This window comes from Mixophyes fleayi, chromosome 4, assembly GCF_038048845.1.
Source record: "Mixophyes fleayi isolate aMixFle1 chromosome 4, aMixFle1.hap1, whole genome shotgun sequence".
Taxonomy (NCBI): Eukaryota; Metazoa; Chordata; class Amphibia; order Anura; family Limnodynastidae; genus Mixophyes; species Mixophyes fleayi.
In genome coordinates this window covers 63,414,372-63,431,456 of record NC_134405.1, presented here as the reverse complement: position 1 = coordinate 63,431,456, position 17,085 = coordinate 63,414,372, and the positions used below count along the sequence as shown (strand labels likewise).

The 17,085-nt window shown below is 38.3% G+C and overlaps 3 protein-coding genes across 4 annotated transcripts; all 3 read left to right on the top strand.

Annotated features, from left to right (window-relative positions):
- Window positions 1-1,276: 1,276 nt before the first annotated feature.
- On the top strand, window positions 1,277-4,400 carry LOC142149877 (interleukin-1 beta-like). 2 transcript variants are annotated; one of them, XM_075205180.1, is made up of 7 exons: window positions 1,277-1,375; window positions 1,491-1,545; window positions 1,893-1,938; window positions 2,319-2,538; window positions 2,959-3,138; window positions 3,554-3,696; window positions 3,893-4,400. In XM_075205180.1, exons 2-7 carry the CDS (start codon window positions 1,499-1,501, stop codon window positions 4,103-4,105), a joined length of 849 nt encoding a protein of 282 aa, XP_075061281.1. In that variant the 5' UTR covers window positions 1,277-1,375; window positions 1,491-1,498; the 3' UTR covers window positions 4,106-4,400. The 2 variants fall into 2 exon arrangements, with proteins under 2 accessions (XP_075061281.1, XP_075061279.1); XM_075205178.1 differs by having other exon boundaries at window positions 3,890-4,396.
- An 8,683-nt stretch (window positions 4,401-13,083) lies between these two features.
- On the top strand, window positions 13,084-14,783 carry LOC142149876 (interleukin-1 beta-like). The gene is made up of 4 exons (XM_075205177.1): window positions 13,084-13,134; window positions 13,250-13,304; window positions 13,652-13,697; window positions 14,077-14,783. The coding sequence occupies exons 2-4, from the start codon at window positions 13,258-13,260 to the stop codon at window positions 14,317-14,319; spliced, it is 336 nt and encodes a 111-aa protein (XP_075061278.1). The 5' UTR covers window positions 13,084-13,134; window positions 13,250-13,257; the 3' UTR covers window positions 14,320-14,783.
- Window positions 14,704-16,125, top strand: LOC142150706 (interleukin-1 beta-like; the record flags this gene model as incomplete). The annotated part of the gene is made up of 3 exons (XM_075205903.1): window positions 14,704-14,893; window positions 15,316-15,458; window positions 15,652-16,125. Coding segments are annotated over 3 exons (549 nt in total), but the record flags the coding sequence as incomplete, so codon positions are not given.
- Between the last annotated feature and the right edge of the window lie 960 nt (window positions 16,126-17,085).

Genomic DNA, 17,085 nt, shown 5'->3' with positions numbered 1-17,085 from the left:
TCCTTTAGCATCCTCGCACCATCTGCTGATTCTTCTATTCCGCTAGTCACCCTACTATCAGAGGACCACTGTGTGTATACACTACTCTGGTAAGACTACATCTGGTGATATCCTGGGCAAAGACTCCTAGTGCCCGTGACAGTGCTTCACTCTTTCTTAACCATACAGCCTGCTATATCAACCAGCTACACCGAGAGCCAGATCCTAGTGCTATGACCTTCAGTCTCCCAGCAACTAACATCCTTGTGGGTGTGTCTGTTAGACTCCATGTATCTGTTCTGCCAGCACTAATCTCTGCTAACACTAGGAATTCACCAATTTATGATTCCAGTGTGTGACAACATCCCCAAAGAGCCACTTCCAAAAAAGTAGTGTGACAATTTGCACTTATGTTTGTGTACAGTGGCTAAATAAGTGTATTTTCTTAAAAAATTGCTTCACATCTGCATTTATAAATGTCCCATTTTGAATACATGTATTAGATTACAAACACCCAGACCGCTTTCCCCCAAACAACCAGCTTGAGCTGTAGGAGTGATTGCTAACAAGTGCTAACAATTAATAATTTCAGGAATTGCTTTTATATTGAGCATGATATGTCTACATGTATGTCATATAACAATATAAAGGAGCAGAATAGGGTTCACTTAAGAAACTCACTTTTAGTACAAATGTAAGAGAATAAATAACTTTGAAGGGTAAATTTATCAAACTGCGAGTTTAAAAAAGTGAAGATGTTGCCTATAGCAACCAATCAGATTCTAGTTATCATTTATTTAGTACATTCTACAAAATGACAGTTCAAATCTGATTGGCTGCTATAGGCAACTTCTCCACTTTTTCTAACCCACAGCTTGATAAATTAACCCCTAAGTATTTTTTCCAGGATTTAACTTTTTCATTTTTTTGGACGGAGGCGGGAGGCTAATTTATATTTTCAGTTTTATAACTGTATAATCTATTGTATTCTTATATTTCTGTTTTGTAGCATCTTAAGGATCAATAGCAATAGTATATAACATTTTGTTCAACATTTTTAGTAGGTAATAATAACATGACAGAGATTCTTGTTGAGCCTCTTTATCAGGAATTAAATTCACCACTGAAACTGAGGAAATCCCACCAACTATATTGAAATAATTCTTACACATCACTCTCACTTCCAGAAATCATTTTTTAAGTACAGAATTCACAATTTACACTGTGCTTGTGGGGGGGGGGGGAGATGTGAAATCCTGCATTGCTTAAACATCCGGCTTTTACGCCTCTACTTGCCTATATAATGCACTGGCGTGAAGTGACAAGTTAGATAACGTTTTAGCTTCCAGGAGAAAGGGACTGCTATAGGACTTGCTTCAATTTTTTAAATCGAAAGGTAATAAATGACTTTCTGTATCCTCTTGTATTATCAGTATATCTTACATGGTTTATGGGCAGATATGGAATTGTAATTTCTATATTTATGTATATTTAATATTATATTTCTACAGGTATAACAATGGCTGAGGTTCCTGAATTAAGTGTCATCTCAATGGACAGCTACAGGTAATAAAGCTTATTCTTCTATATGAGGGATATAATAACCTATAATGAGGCAGACTGAGGCAGCTCTCTCAGGAGCAGTAGCTGGAAGGCAGCAAAAATACAAGTTCTTGCTGCCAACATCTAAATCAGAAGCTTTTACATTCCTAGTAATAATTAAAGTGACAGTATATGTATTTATAATGTACACTACACTGATATAAATGTGTGTTAGTTTGTATAAGGGGTGACAACACTGCCAGTGCAGCTGCTGCCTCACACAGCAGAATTATTGGGGCTTATGGAAGAATATATATTTGTGTTTCATTGTGGGAACAAAATCAACATTTTTTCTCTTTTTATATCTTTAGTGAAAACGAGGAGGAATTCTATGTGGACTACACCTGTGAAATGAAGGTAAATTTGACAGACAAATCTTAAGATTATTTTAAGTAAACCAAAACTCATTAATTAGATCAAAGGCAAATTATGTATTTATTTATTTATCGTTATTAGAGCTTTTATAAATTGAGAGAAAATAAATCTATAGATATTAAAAATATATATATTTCCCAGGCAAACACTTAAACGGTTTTGGAGTTTTATTATAAACAATATGCACGAGAAACATGCATTGTAATTATCTTTTTTTCTTTTAAATCACTCTATTTGTAAACAATACATTAAAAATTCTTTTTTTTAGCAGTTTGCAAACAGCGAATTGTTAAGAATTTTGCTATGTTTATATTGAAAGAAGTAACTTGCACATCCTAAAAACTGCTAATTCTGTCCCACAGAGCAGTATGAAGCATTTAGAATGGACCTCGTGTCACACCAGTTGGTCACCGTGCAGATCTGGAATACAGTCAGACATAAAGAAGCACAGAAAGCCTGTGCACTCCTTCAAGAAGGCAATAATGCTGGTAGTATTTGTGGAAAAGCTGAAGGGAAGGAAATGTGGTGATAAACAGACCTTTTTCGATGACAATGACCTGCTGAACCACATCCTAGTGGAGGGTAAGATCACTTGCAGTTATTAATTCTTTTAAACAAGCTAACTTATGGGGGGAATTCAAGAGACCCTGAGCGTTGAAAGCAGTGACTGGTATGAAATAGCATATTTCTAGAAAATTGTCCATGTTTTTAGAGAAGCTATGGCAAAATCTATCAGCTAAAATAGTAACAATAATACTCATCATCATCATCATCATAGTAATACTAGATTAAAGTTACATTTATTCAAGTGAAAAAAAATATGAAGAATATGAACTTTTAACCAAATAAGGTAAATATAGACATATATGTATATATATATGCCCTGCTGCCAGGATTCAATTCCTATCTGGGAGACATGCAGTCCACAAAACATAAAATATACCATGTGCAAGAACCAGATTAAATGATACACATATTAACATGCTCTTTTTCTTTCTTTAGAAGAAATTTCCTTCAACACCATAGATGACACATGTGCGCCTCCGTCCAAATTCCGATATAGTAAAACAACTGTGCACATTATTCGAGACAGCAGACAGAAGTGTCTGACACTGCAGGAATATGAAGGCAACGCGCGTCTTGTGGCCTTGTTTTTACAGGGGAACAATCTTGAGCAAGAAGGTAAGCCCTTATTTACGTATTACTTATTCTATATTATGGAAAACAGTGAATGATAATGTTATAACACCCAATTCTGAAGAGACCATCACATTTCATATCATAGTATAAGAAGCTTGTTGTGTTAGCAAATTGGATTTAAACAACATTAGAAGACATAAGTAAAATTGTTATTTTTAGCTCTGTTTTCTATAAGCTAAGTTTACTTAAGAATAAAACATTAAAATCTGAAGGAGTTTAGGTATCCCCAATATATTTATCTTATGTTTATTTTAATCTAAACTTTTACTATCTGGATTAAATCCTACATATAAAGTGTTTCTGGTGCATTGAAATAAGCAATTGACACTGTGCACTTCACATACACAACACATTATATTATACAATAAGAGGAAATTATATAAACACCTTTTTTCAGCAAAGATAAACATGGGCAGCTACATTTCAGCACCTGTTGTGGAAGACAAACGTCCAGTCACATTGGGTCTGGCAGGTCGCAATCTCTTTTTATCTTGTACTCCTGAAGAAGATAAGGCAGATACTCCGGTTCTATCTCTGACGGTGAGTATGTATGAATGACGGTTCTTGTTAATGGAGGTATTAATACCTCAATTACAGTGTCATTGGTGGTGTAATAGTCACTTGCAATAAGATTATACATCCTGAGCCAAAACGTTGAATTTTCAGTTGTTTGCTGCACAATCTATTCTCTCCTGAATCTCAGCTAAACTCTTCTCATATTTATTTCTCTTAGGAGGTCACCAACATTCAGGGGAAAAGGAACAATGATTTGCTGCCCTACCTCTTCTACAAAGCACAGAATACCAGTAACAGCACCACCTTTGAGTCAGTGGCTTTCCCTGGGTGGTATATTAGCACGTCACAGGATGAGCACACGTTTGTGCAAATGAAGCCACAAGATGATCAAGTTTTTCTAAGAGATTTTGTTACTTATCCAGGAGTAATCTGAGATCCAAACACCTCTATATATGTACTATGTACAGTGTAGAATTCAGTGTCCTTTCTGTCACACATTTGACATTAGTTGTCCTTCAGAAGCTTTGTCAGACCTGGCAGAATTTGTTTTATTGTAATCACTTTCATAAAGTTCAGATTCTCAGTCAGAGAACAAAAAGTAGCTCCATCAAGAGTTCTATATTGTCTGTATCTATATTGCTTATTTATATATATATATATATATATATATATATATATATATATATTTCAATTTTATATGTGTTAAGAGTTTGTTGTACTTTGTATTTATAGTAACAATGGTACATTGTTGCTTTGTAATTTATCTCTATTTATTATCTGTAGATGTTTCATTATTTATTTTTTATGACAAGATTTGAGTTTGAATAAATAAAAATGATGGGAATAAAAATCATCTTTGTGATGTCATTATTGACAGATTGATTTACAAACAAAAGTGCTGCACTTTTAGATGAAAGAATGAACAAGGAGTCCTCTGGATCCACTGGTGTTAATTTATGATGAATGTTTGAACACAATGAACATATAAGTCCTCTTCCCCAATCTTAGTCTATGTGCCCACTGGCACTTTATTGCATTTTTTCATTCTAGTAAAAATGCATATCAAGTGCATAAAAAAAGTCTGATGCAGTTAAACTCAGCAAATGCAAAGAATGGAACAAGTAGTGCATAGAAAAGCTACTTAAGACAACAGAACGCAAGTATAGTAACACCGAAAACAATATTTTCTATTACTAAACTATTCTCCATATGTTTTACAAGTGGTTAAAATGATTATACAACACATATAAAAATGGAAGTGGGTCCTAAACAACTATGTAACCAGGAGTCATACCAAAGCCATGAGGAAAACTATCTCACAGAGCAGGTTTCATTTCCAGAAAAATGTAGCAATTTACTTTATCTGAAAAAGTTTAAAATCAGAAATTTAAAAAAAAATCATTTTGCAATTATGAAGTCGACACACTCTTGATAGGCTATGCCCACATATAAAAGGTACAAATATGGCTATGCCCACGTGTATGATATAATGCTTCTTTAAAATTCAAACATAATGTGGACATGCAAAGCAGATGCCTGTTAGTCTTAGAGTATAGTATCCCTGCTGAATGCAGGATAGCCACAGCTATGTGACTGACTATAAGCCAGAATGCACAAACATGACGTCACATTGTACTATGAGATATTCCATTGAAATTGAAGAAATAGAGACTGCATATTTACAAGGTGTTCCTGGTTTAGCGGACGTTCTCAGTTCCATTGTGAACACAGAAAAATTACCTGATTGTTAGTCATGTTCTGAGGTGCTGCTTATCAGTAATTCGCCATTAGTTTAATTGGGATACATTTTACACTTTCCACACACATTTATTACAGCCAGGGCCTCCGAGAGGGGGGAAGCAGGTACTAATTACCTGGGCCTGGACATGCAAGGGGGCCCGACCCGGGCCCTCACTGCCCACCATGTTTTTTTTGTTTGTTTTAAACCGAATGGTTTTTAATTTTGTCTTTGTTGGTGGGGGGAGCAGGGCACTTACATTTTTTTTAGAAATACTCACATGATCACCAGCGTTCCTCTTCTCTCCTCCCTGTTCTGTTCGCACTGAATGCCGGGTGTCACGTCATCACATCACGCCCGACATTCAGTGAGGAGCAGTGCAGAGAGGACCCAGCAAGAAGACAGAAGATAGAAGAGAGAAGAGAAGAAAAGAAAAGATATGAAAGATGCCAATACAAAGGTCAGTAAAGGAACGGAGGAAAGCAGAAAGACACAGTGTGATGAAGAAAGGGGGGGGGGGGGGGAAAGGCACAGTGTGATGAAGGGGGGGGGGGGAGAAAGACACAGTGTGATGAAGGGGGGGAAGAGAAAGACACAGTGTGATGAAGGAGGGGGGAAAGGCACAGTGTGATGAAGAAGGGGGGAGAGAAAGCACAGTGTGATGAAGGAGGGGGAGAAACATACAGTGTGATGAAGAAGGGGGTGCGGAGAGAAAGGCACAGTGTGATGAAGAATGGGGGCGAGAAAGGCACAGTGTGATGAAGACAGGGGAGGGAGAAAGGCACAGTGTGATGAAGAAGGAGGGGGGCGGAGAGAAAGGCACAGTGTGATGAAGATGGGGGGCAGAGAAAGGCACAGTATGATGAAGAAGGGGGCACGGAGAGAAAGGTACAGTGTGATGTAGAAGGGGGGGCAGAGAGAAAGGCACAGTGTGATGAAGAAGGGGGAGGGAGAAAGGCACAGTGTGATGAAGATGGGGGGCAGAGAAAGGCACAGTGTGATGAAGAAGGGGGCGCGGAGAGAAAGGCACAGTGTGATGAAGAAGGGGGAGGGAGAAAGGCACAGTGTGATGAAGAAAAATCAGCAAGGAGGACGCAGTGTGATCATAAGGAGGCACAGCATGGTAATGATGAAAGTGCACAGTTATGTGTCTGCGATGGCACAGGGTGTTTGTGGCAATGTAGTGAGGTAGTTGGTGGCTTATTAATGGGTGCTATTTTATTTGTGGGGTGATGGTGAGGCAATTTAATAGTGGGGACTATTAATTTAAGATGGGGTGATTTGGGGGTTATTGAATGTGGAGGCGAGTTTGGGGAGAATGAAGTATCTTTATTAAATGTGACTATAAATTATTTAATGGCAGTGATGGTTGCAGGAAATGGGTATATTTATGAAATGTAAATACTATTAATTTATTGCTGTGGCTATTTGGAGGGAGGGAAATAGGTTTATTTATTAAATGGGAATACTATTAGTTTAATGTTGGGGATGGAGGAAGGCCTAATTATTAATCGTGGGTGCTATTGATTTAACGCTGGGGCTGGTTGGAATCTTCCAAATGTACCCATTTTTTTCCCAAATAGGGCCCCCAACATTCCAGGACCCAGACAATCCACAACTAAAGAAACCTGCAGCAACAGGTTGTAAAAGTGACAAGAACAGGTAGGAGAGAGCAGGAGACTCTGTCAAATCTTGTGATCTTCTGTCTAAATTGCTATCCTGGGAACACGCTTCCCGATTTTCTGGACATACAGGTGTTAAAAAAAAGCATGGTGTTAATTTCGCTGAGTTATTGGTGGCCTTTACTTCAAGACATCAAAGACTTTGTTTAGGCCTTGTAAAGGAGCGATTGCTCATGACCATGCCCTCTGCGATTATGTCATTGAGGGGGGGGGGGGGGGGTGAATGGCCATGGGAGTCCCTGAGAGCTTACCAGTAATGGTCGGTGCATCTTTGGACACACACTGCACATGCGCCCATCACCGCTTTGCGCAGGATTAACAGTGCACGCATCAGTACAGGATATGAACCAGCTTCCTGACGGTTCATATCTAAGAGCTGCGCAACTCTACAGAGGGCCAGGAAAGTGCAGGCTTTGGATCAGTCTTTGGGCTTTTGATCGGTCATACAACAATGTTGGTCATAGAGTTGATGTCTTGTGTTAGCTGTGTAGAGGGTTGTAATAGGGTAACCTAGGGAGATTAAATTGCTGGTTGAGGAATATCATAAGCTTGACTGAAGAGGTGGATTTTCAGAGAACGCTTGAAGGTTTGAAGACTAGAGGAAAGTCTTACTGTGCATGGGAGAGAATTCCACAAAGTGGGTGCAGCCTGAAAAAAGTCCTGTATGCAGGAATTGGGAGGAAGTGATGAGAGTGGAAGAGAGACGCAGATCTTGTGCAGAACGGAGGTGTCGAGTTGGAAGATAATATCTACATTGTCTTGCCATATACTATCTATATCCTGCATTATATCCTGCTAAACCCTATAACTTAGCCAATGCTGTCTTTATTTTTGTCTTCTCTTCCATGAGACATGTCCTCCATATTTGTCTTTGTCCTCTTTTCCATGTGACTTCATCCTCCATCTTGTTGTCTTCCTAACCCTCTCTCATATGCAGACGCCTCTCTCAGGTGCACGCCCCTCTCACAGGTGCACGCCTCTCTCACACTTAATTAACATATACATAAACACACCGATAGGACCTACTGATATTTCCATTACATACATTATTTCTATTTTATCTCACTTTTCCACATTCACATAACCATGTATACATGTACACATATAGTAAAGAAACCCTGGTACTTATATACTTAATAAATGACTAATAATATACCACAATGACTTGGTTATAACACAAAGGTATAAAGCTAAAATGGTCATGAGATGTCATGGGTAATGAATTATTAGATATTGACGGAAAAAGTCACGTGTAATGATTCGTTAGATATTGTCGGAAATGGCTGAGAGGTCATGGGTAATGAATTGTTAGATATTGAAAGACGGCTGCTATAGGTGAAGACTTCTTCCATCTTTTCTAAAAGTTTACGTTCATTGACATTAGCCGTTACAGTTATCACTAAATCTATGCCGAATCAGAATACGGATGTAGGATTAAAACAGGTTGTATCGGCTTTTTGAAAAAATATAAAGAGAACGGCTTGGAGAAAACTATTTCAAGTGCCAATGAACCTGCTAAGCTTCTTGAAGTTGAACCTGAATTTTAAACAACAAAAAAGAATTAGGCACATGAAACAGCAATTTGATTATGAGAGTAGAGATGATAAACCTATTGCAACACCCAAGAAATAATTAAAAATCAAATTTTTAAATATAATTTATGGACGTAGCTATTATTTCCGTTCAAAAAAGATTTGAGCAACTCAGGAAGCAGAAACATGGAGTTTCCTGTACAAGATAAATTAACTGCCAAATAAAGAGAAGCTTGAAAAGCACTGCTCCAATCTCCAGCTGACTCTAACTATTGGTGACAGTGCTAAAATTGAAAGCTGCCCACTATGTGATGATCTGATAAGTATCCAGAATTTTGTGCAGAACGTGGATAACCCGACTCTGCTCAATAGTTTTAGTTTGATCAAAAAAACAAAACTGGAAGATCTAGTTCCGAATACATGGGTTTCTTCTAGGATCTTATTAATCACAAGAATTTCTGTGGCTAGTGGCGAAAGAAGCTTCTCTAAGTTGAAATGAATATAAAGTTATATGCAATCCTCTATGTTGCAAGAATGTTGAGTTCATTAGGAATCCTATGAATCAAAAATGCAGTAGCACAAAATATTGATTTTACAGAATCATCATCATCATTTATTTATATAGCGCTACTGATTCCGCAGCGCTGTACAGAGAACTCATTCACATCAGTCCCTGCCCAATTGGAGCTTACAGTCTAAATTCCCTAACAGACACACACATACAGACAGAGAGAGAGAGAGAGAGAGAGAAACTAGGGTCAATTTTGATAGCAGCCAAATAACCTACTAGTATGTTTTTGGAGTGTGGGAGGAAACCGGAGCACCTGGAGGAAACCCACGCAAACACGGGGAGAACATACAAACTCCACACAGATAAGGCCATGGTCAGGAATGAATCTCCCAGCGCTGTGAGGCAGAAGTGCTAACCACTTAGCCACCATGCTGCCCAATCAATAATAACTTTCTTTAGTAAAAAAGCGAGAAAAGATGATCAAAACCACAATTCCATCAGAAAACAAGCTGTTATACAAGATCTCAAAGCAGAAATATCATCCATAGGCTCTCACACTGACACTCTACAGCACAGAGTAGACGACTTACGTAACTACCAGACCTGTGTGGACCGTGAGCTTTCTGGTTTCTGCAGAGAACAGCGGGGACACCTAGAAGATGTGGAGAATTGCACAAGAAGAAGTACTTTCTGCTTCAGAAATATCCCTGAATCAGTTGATACAGATTCCCTTCCGAAATACCTGGAAGGTCTATTCCGACAATGACTTCCAGAAAACCTGGTGGAGAACTTTACGTTGGACGGAGCTCACCGTGCTGTCAAATCACATCCTGACCAACTCCGGAAGAAGTTTTGCATCCTGAAGGTCTCACTACACTTAAAGAAATCTGAATCCCTCTAACGCCTCCTGCCACACCCTCATTAGTAACTTCATCCTCCAGGAAGCCTCCCTTGTCAGAATGGTCCAAAGCATGATTTTTAAGGGACCAGCCTGCAACACATTGACTAAGATGACTTTATCAGCCTCCCCACTCGCTCATTTACTATAGCCCTATCTCCCCTTTTTCCTCCCTCCTGTTTTTTCTCTATCCGTTACAGGAACCACAGAGATGCGCAGTAACTACAGTAATTCTACAGAATGGACACTGATCCGCATCTCACAGGTTTCTCCTTATTGATGGTAATTGTTGTTAATGATGATCAAAATGCTTCATACATACATACATGCACATACTACAATAAAATATGCTGCAGCCCTCACGCCCCTCCTCTTGGATCTATTAAACTCCATTCTTCAGGACAGGATATTTGATGAGGCCACCACCAGAGTGGTCATCAGTAGTCATCTCTAAAGAGGGCCATGACCCCAGAGTGGTCACCAGTAGTCATCTCTAAAGAGGGCCATGACCCCACCCTATGCTCGAATTATAGACCAACCTCGTTACTCAACAAAGAACTCAATCTCTTTGGCTTGTAAAATTGCAAGCTAACAGACAGGTCTTGGTCATATCAACCTTGGTTCTCCCTGACCAGGTAGGATTCATCCCTGGCCTCTAAGCAGCGGACAACAACTGAAAGGTTACAGATTTGATTCACGCTGCCAATAAGACTGCAACCTCTGCTCTGGGGTTGGCCATTGATGCCAGGAAGGTCTTTGACCTTGTCGCTTGAACTTTCATACAGAGCCGGATTTAGACCTCATAGGGCCCTAGGCAAGATACTGGTTTGGGCCCCACCCCACCCCCGCCCGACCCCCCCCCCCTCCAGTGAAACAATCCATAGCAATGCATTTTTTTATTTTTTTTTAAAGCATAGAATATATTAACTGTCAATACCTACTAGAGAAGATAGTGCAGACAATGATATACCAATAAATACTAACTTTTAATTAAATCCTTACATAAAACAGAGCACAAATAATGTTATACATAGCTTTAATTAATTACATTTAAATAATAGGATTTTTTTCCATAATCTGTTATAATGATTACTTTTCATTACTCACGTTTGCTGATGAAAAGAAAGGTTATTTCACTCCCTGACGGTTGGTATTATTGGCCCAACTCTGCACAGTCTACCTCGATCCTCTGCCTTGCCTACCCCGCTCACCGTCGGCTCTGGCAGGGCCCCCTCGGTACCGCTGGGCCCTAGGCAGTTGCCTAGGATGCCTAGCGGGAAATCTGGCCCTGCTTTCATACATCACGCCTTATGGGAAATGAGGTCTTCTGGCCTCTTCCTTAGAGGTGCTCTATTAAAACCCAACAGTGTAGTTCCTTGCAAATGGCTACAGCTCACGCCCTCCGAGTCAAAACTAGTACTAGACAGGGCTGCCTCTCCTCCTTTATGCCCTAACCATAGAAACCCTGTCAGCCACTCCCCAGAATAACCCTGATGTCATGTAAATTAAGGATGGCACTCAGGATCACAAGCTAGCCCTCTATGCTGATGACACACTCCTTACATTAACTAATCCTCTTATCACTGTGCCTATTATCTTGGACGAAACTCTCGAATTTTAAGATACTGATAAAACCGAAGCTCTTACACTTAACGTCCCGCAACATCTACGGCATCTACTTAAAACTAATTTCAAATTTATATGGCAACCACACAAATTGGAATACTTAGGAATCCATCTAATAGAAGCGCTTACAAAATATTTCCACACCTGAGCCTCCCAACATATTTCCTGGTTAGGTAAGAGTGTTGGCAATTAAGGTGAAGGCCAATTACTTGGTATGCATTCACCTTACACCATTTATTGGATGGATCCCAAATACCGCCCACAATCTTCATATCTCACTTCTACACCGCAATTTTCACTTACTATTTGGAACCACTGTACCTGTACCACCTTGGATCAAGTCCAGGATCCCCACTGGATGACTCCTTTCTGGAACAACCCAGAATTTTCTCTGAAGTAAGAAACCAGTGCCTGTCTGTCCTGGATGAATCACAACATCAAATGTTTCCATGACATTTCGACCATAAACTTCTTACCTGAGTTCTCTGAACTCTGGGATCGCCTTGGGTTACCAACAACTGCTTTTTATCAATACCTGCATATTCATCACTTCTACAATACCAAAATTAAGCACCAAACCCTTAATTTTCCCACCGCACTAGAAGTCTTTTGCCTGGGTAGGTCCACCTCCACCGGCCTGATTTCTGCTTTTCTTTCTCATTTTATCAAACATGCCCAACTGACCAAGGAACTGTGCGAACTTCGATGTGAGGAGGGCATAAGTGGATCCCTTAGCCAAGAGGACTGGTCACGAATACAAGAGGGAGTGGATAAGAGGTCAATCTGTACGCAGCTAGAAGAAAACTTGTACAAATTGCTGTTCCACTGGTACTTGGTACAGTTTACACTTAGTGCCATATACCCCTTGGATTTGAATACCTGTTTGTGGAGCTTACAAACTTCTGGAAAAAAGTCAATAACTTAATCACGATCAATACACAGGTCCACCTTCCTCACAAGCTCTCTTACCATCTTCACCCAAGCCCAATTCCTATTTTTGAGACTTTATTTATTTATTTAGTATAGATAGATACAATTATATATTGTTTCTTCTTTTACCCAAAAATATGTTTTTGAACAAGTAATAACATGACAGATATTCTTTTTGTGCCTCTTGATCAGAAATTACAGTAACCATTTTATATTATTCGAAATTTATATATTTATTATGTTGATGCCACCTATATTGTGCTATCATGGAAATTAAGGAAATCCCACAAACTGTATTACATTTTTATACGTCACTTTCACTTCTTGAAATCCATTTTTAAATACACATTTAATTATAGAATTCACAATTTACACTGTGTTTGAGGGGGGAGGAGATGTGAAATCCTGCATTGCATAAACATCCGGCTTTCACGCCTCTACTTGCCTATATAATGTACTGGCGTGAAGTGACAAGTTAGATAACGTTTTAGCTTCCAGGAGAAAGGGACTGCTATAGGACTTGCTTTAATTATTTAAATTGAAAGGTAATAAATGACTTTCTGTATTCTCTTCTACTATCAGTATATCTTACATGGTTTATGGGCAGAAATGTAATTGTATTTTCTATATTTATGTATGTTTAATATTATATTTCTACAGGTATAACAATGGCAGATGTTCCTGAATTAAGTGTCATCTCAATGGACAGCTACAGGTAATAAAGCTTATTCTTCTATATGAGGGATATAATAACCTATAATGAGGCAGACTGAGGCAGCTCTCTCAGGAGCAGTAGCTGGAAGGCAGCAAAAATACAAGTTCTTGCTGCCAACATCTAAATCAGAAGCTTTTACATTCCTAGTAATAATTAAAGTGACAGTATATGTATTTATAATGTACACTACACTGATATAAATGTGTGTTAGTTTGTATAAGGGGTGACAACACTGCCAGTGCAGCTGCTGCCTCACACAGCAGAATTATTGGGGCTTATGGAAGAATATATATTTGTGTTTCATTGTGGGAACAAAATCAACTTTTTTTCTCTTTTTATATCTTTAGTGAAAACGAGGAGGAATTCTATGTGGACTACACCTGTGAAATGAAGGTAAATTTGACAGACAAATCTTAAGATTATTTTAAGTAAACCAAAACTCATTAATTAGATCAAAGGCAAATTATGTATTTATTTATTTATCGTTATTAGAGCTTTTATAAATTGAGAGAAAATAAATCTATAGATATTAAAAATATATATATTTCCCAGGCAAACACATAAACTGTTTTGGAGTTTTATTATAAACAATATGCACGAGAAACATGCTTTGTAATTATCTTTTTTTCTTTTAAATCACTCTATTTGTAAACAATACATTAAAAATTCTTTTTTTAGCAGTTTGCAAACAGCGACTTGTTAAGAATTTTGCTATGTTTATATTGAAAGAAGTAACTTGCACATCCTAAAAACTGCTAATTCTGTCCCACAGAGCAGTATGAAGCATTTAGAATGGACCTCGTGTCACACCAGTTGGTCACCGTGCAGATCTGGAATACAGTCAGACATAAAGAAGCACAGAAAGCCTGTGCACTCCTTCAAGAAGGCAATAATGCTGGTAGTATTTGTGGAAAAGCTGAAGGGAAGGAAATGTGGTGATAAACAGACCTTTTTCGATGACAATGACCTGCTGAACCACATCCTAGTGGAGGGTAAGATCACTTGCAGTTATTAATTCTTTTAAACAAGCTAACTTATGGGGGGAATTCAAGAGACCCTGAGCGTTGAAAGCAGTGACTGGTATGAAATAGCATATTTCTAGAAAATTGTCCATGTTTTTAGAGAAGCTATGGCAAAATCTATCAGCTAAAATAGTAACAATAATACTCATCATCATCATCATAGTAATACTAGATTAAAGTTACATTTATTCAAGTGAAAAAAAATATGAAGAATATGAACTTTTAACCAAATAAGGTAAATATAGACATATATGTATATATATATGCCCTGCTGCCAGGATTCAATTCCTATCTGGGAGACATGCAGTCCACAAAACATAAAATAGACCATGTGCAAGAACCTGATTAAATGATACACATATTAACATGCTCTTTTTCTTTCTTTAGAAGAAATATCCTTCAACACCATAGATGACACATGTGCGCCTCCGTCCAAATTCCGATATAGTAAAACAACTGTGCACATTATTCGAGACAGCAGACAGAAGTGTCTGACACTGCAGGAATATGAAGGCAACACGTGTCTTGTGGCCTTGTTTTTACAGGGGAACAATCTTGAGCAAGAAGGTAAGCCCTTATTTACGTATTACTTATTCTATATTATGGAAAACAGTGAATGATAATGTTATAACACCCAATTCTGAAGAGACCATCACATTTCATATCATAGTATAAGAAGCTTGTTGTGTTAGCAAATTGGATTTAAACAACATTAGAAGACATAAGTAAAATTGTTATTTTTAGCTCTGTTTTCTATAAGCTAAGTTTACTTAAGAATAAAACATTAAAATCTGAAGGAGTTTAGGTATCCCCAATATATTTATCTTATGTTTATTTTAATCTAAACTTTTACTATCTGGATTAAATCCTACATATAAAGTGTTATTGGTGCATAGAAATAAGCAATTGACACTGTGCACTTCACATACACAACACATTATATTATACAATAAGAGGAAATTATATAAACACCTTTTTTCTTTTTTCAGCAAAGATAAACATGGGCAGCTACATTTCAGCACCTGTTATGGAAGACAAACGTCCAGTCACATTGGGTCTGGCAGGTCGCAATCTCTTTTTATCTTGTACTCCTGAAGAAGATAAGGCAGATACTCCGGTTCTATCTCTGACGGTGAGTATGTATGAATGACGGTTCTTGTTAATGGAGGTATTAATACCTCAATTACAGTGTCATTGGTGGTATAATAGTCACTTGCAATAAGATTATACATCCTGAGCCAAAACGTTGAATTTTCAGTTGTTTGCTGCACAATCTATTCTCTCCTGAATCTCAGCTAAACTCTTCTCATATTTATTTCTCTTAGGAGGTCACCAACATTCAGGGGAAAAGGAACAATGATTTGCTGCCCTACCTCTTCTACAAAACACAGAATACCAGTAATAGCACCACCTTTGAGTCAGTGGCTTTCCCTGGGTGGTATATTAGCACGTCACAGGATGAGCACAAGTTTGTGCAAATGAAGCCGCAAGATGATCAAGAATTTCTAAGAGATTTTGTTACTTATCCAGGAGTAATCTGAGATCCAACCACCTCTATATATGTACTATGTACAGTGTAGAATTCAGTGTCCTTTCTGTCACACATTTGACATTAGTTGTCCTTCAGAAGCTTTGTCAGACCTGGCAGAATTTGTAATCACTTTCATAAAGTTCAGATTCTCAGTCAGAGAACAAAAAGTAGCTCCTCAAGAGTTAAATATTATATATGTATATTTAATATTTATATCTTTTTTTTATATGTGTTAAGATTTTATTGTGCTTTGTATTTAATATATGATAGAAAATTGTTGCTTTGTTAATTTATCTGTATTTATGTTCTGTCAATGTTTCGTTATTTATGGAGAAAATGTTTTTTAATGACAAGATTTGAGGAAGTATAAATAAAAATTATGGGAATAAAAATCATCTTTGTGAAGTATGTCATTTACATTTTTGACAGATTTACGTACAGAAAGTGGTCCTCTGTTAGATGATAGAGTGAACAAGGGTTCCTCTGGATCAACCAGCGTTTTTTTGTTGATGAAAGGTTGAACACAGTGGACATATAAGTCAGGAGGCCAGGGAGTAAAGGTATCAAGCTGCGATTTTGAAAATCCTGCGATTTTCTCGGGCAAGTCGAAACTTGATGATGTATTAACCTGAAATTTGATGTAAAATCGCCGGAGATGAGTTATTGTAAAAATCGCTGGTTTCCAACTCACAGCAAATCGCTGTCCGGATTTTCCCCCACTCTAGCTATATAAGTCTCCAAATGTATGAAGCTGCTATTTTGCTAACCTGACCGAGTTTCAATTAAAAATCGACAGATACAAAACGCTGATTTCTAGATGCGAGATTGCCAAACACATCACTGTTAGACTGCCTGCCTATACAGCCTCAGGTCCAGGCAGCTGTCAAAAGTGTAAAAATAGATGAATGTTTGAAAAAACAAATGCGTGTGGTCCCCCGTCTAAGCACTATTATCTGTATCGCTGCCAGCCTACTGCTTAAATCCTTGAATTCTGCCTCACATGGAGTCAATTGGGGAAAAATTTGCACAGGTCCCCCAGAATTTCACAAAACCAGCACTAGACAAACCAGCCAGGGGGGTTGGCACTATAGCAGGGGGACACCCGGCAGGTGTCCCCCTACCATAATGAGAAATAAAGCCCAGGCTGTTCAGCGTTGGGCTGGATTCCCTAGGGAGTGGGGTCCACAAAAATATAACGAGCGGGCCCCCCTCCCTCTATGAATGAACA

What these genes read in the sequence shown, in the direction of transcription:
- LOC142149877 (XM_075205178.1), top strand. Translation starts at nt 1,499, where the DNA reads ATGGCTGAGGTTCCTGAATTAAGTGTCATCTCAATGGACAGCTACAG. An exon ending in GAACCACATCCTAGTGGAGG is followed by an intron (nt 2,539 to 2,958) that starts GTAAGATCACTT and finishes TTCTTTCTTTAG; the next exon opens with AAGAAATTTCCTTCAACACC. An exon ending in CTCCGGTTCTATCTCTGACG is followed by an intron (nt 3,697 to 3,889) that starts GTGAGTATGTAT and finishes TATTTCTCTTAG; the next exon opens with GAGGTCACCAACATTCAGGG.
- LOC142149876 (XM_075205177.1), top strand. Translation starts at nt 13,258, where the DNA reads ATGGCAGATGTTCCTGAATTAAGTGTCATCTCAATGGACAGCTACAG. An exon ending in ATCTCAATGGACAGCTACAG is followed by an intron (nt 13,305 to 13,651) that starts GTAATAAAGCTT and finishes TTATATCTTTAG; the next exon opens with TGAAAACGAGGAGGAATTCT. An exon ending in ACTACACCTGTGAAATGAAG is followed by an intron (nt 13,698 to 14,076) that starts GTAAATTTGACA and finishes TCTGTCCCACAG; the next exon opens with AGCAGTATGAAGCATTTAGA.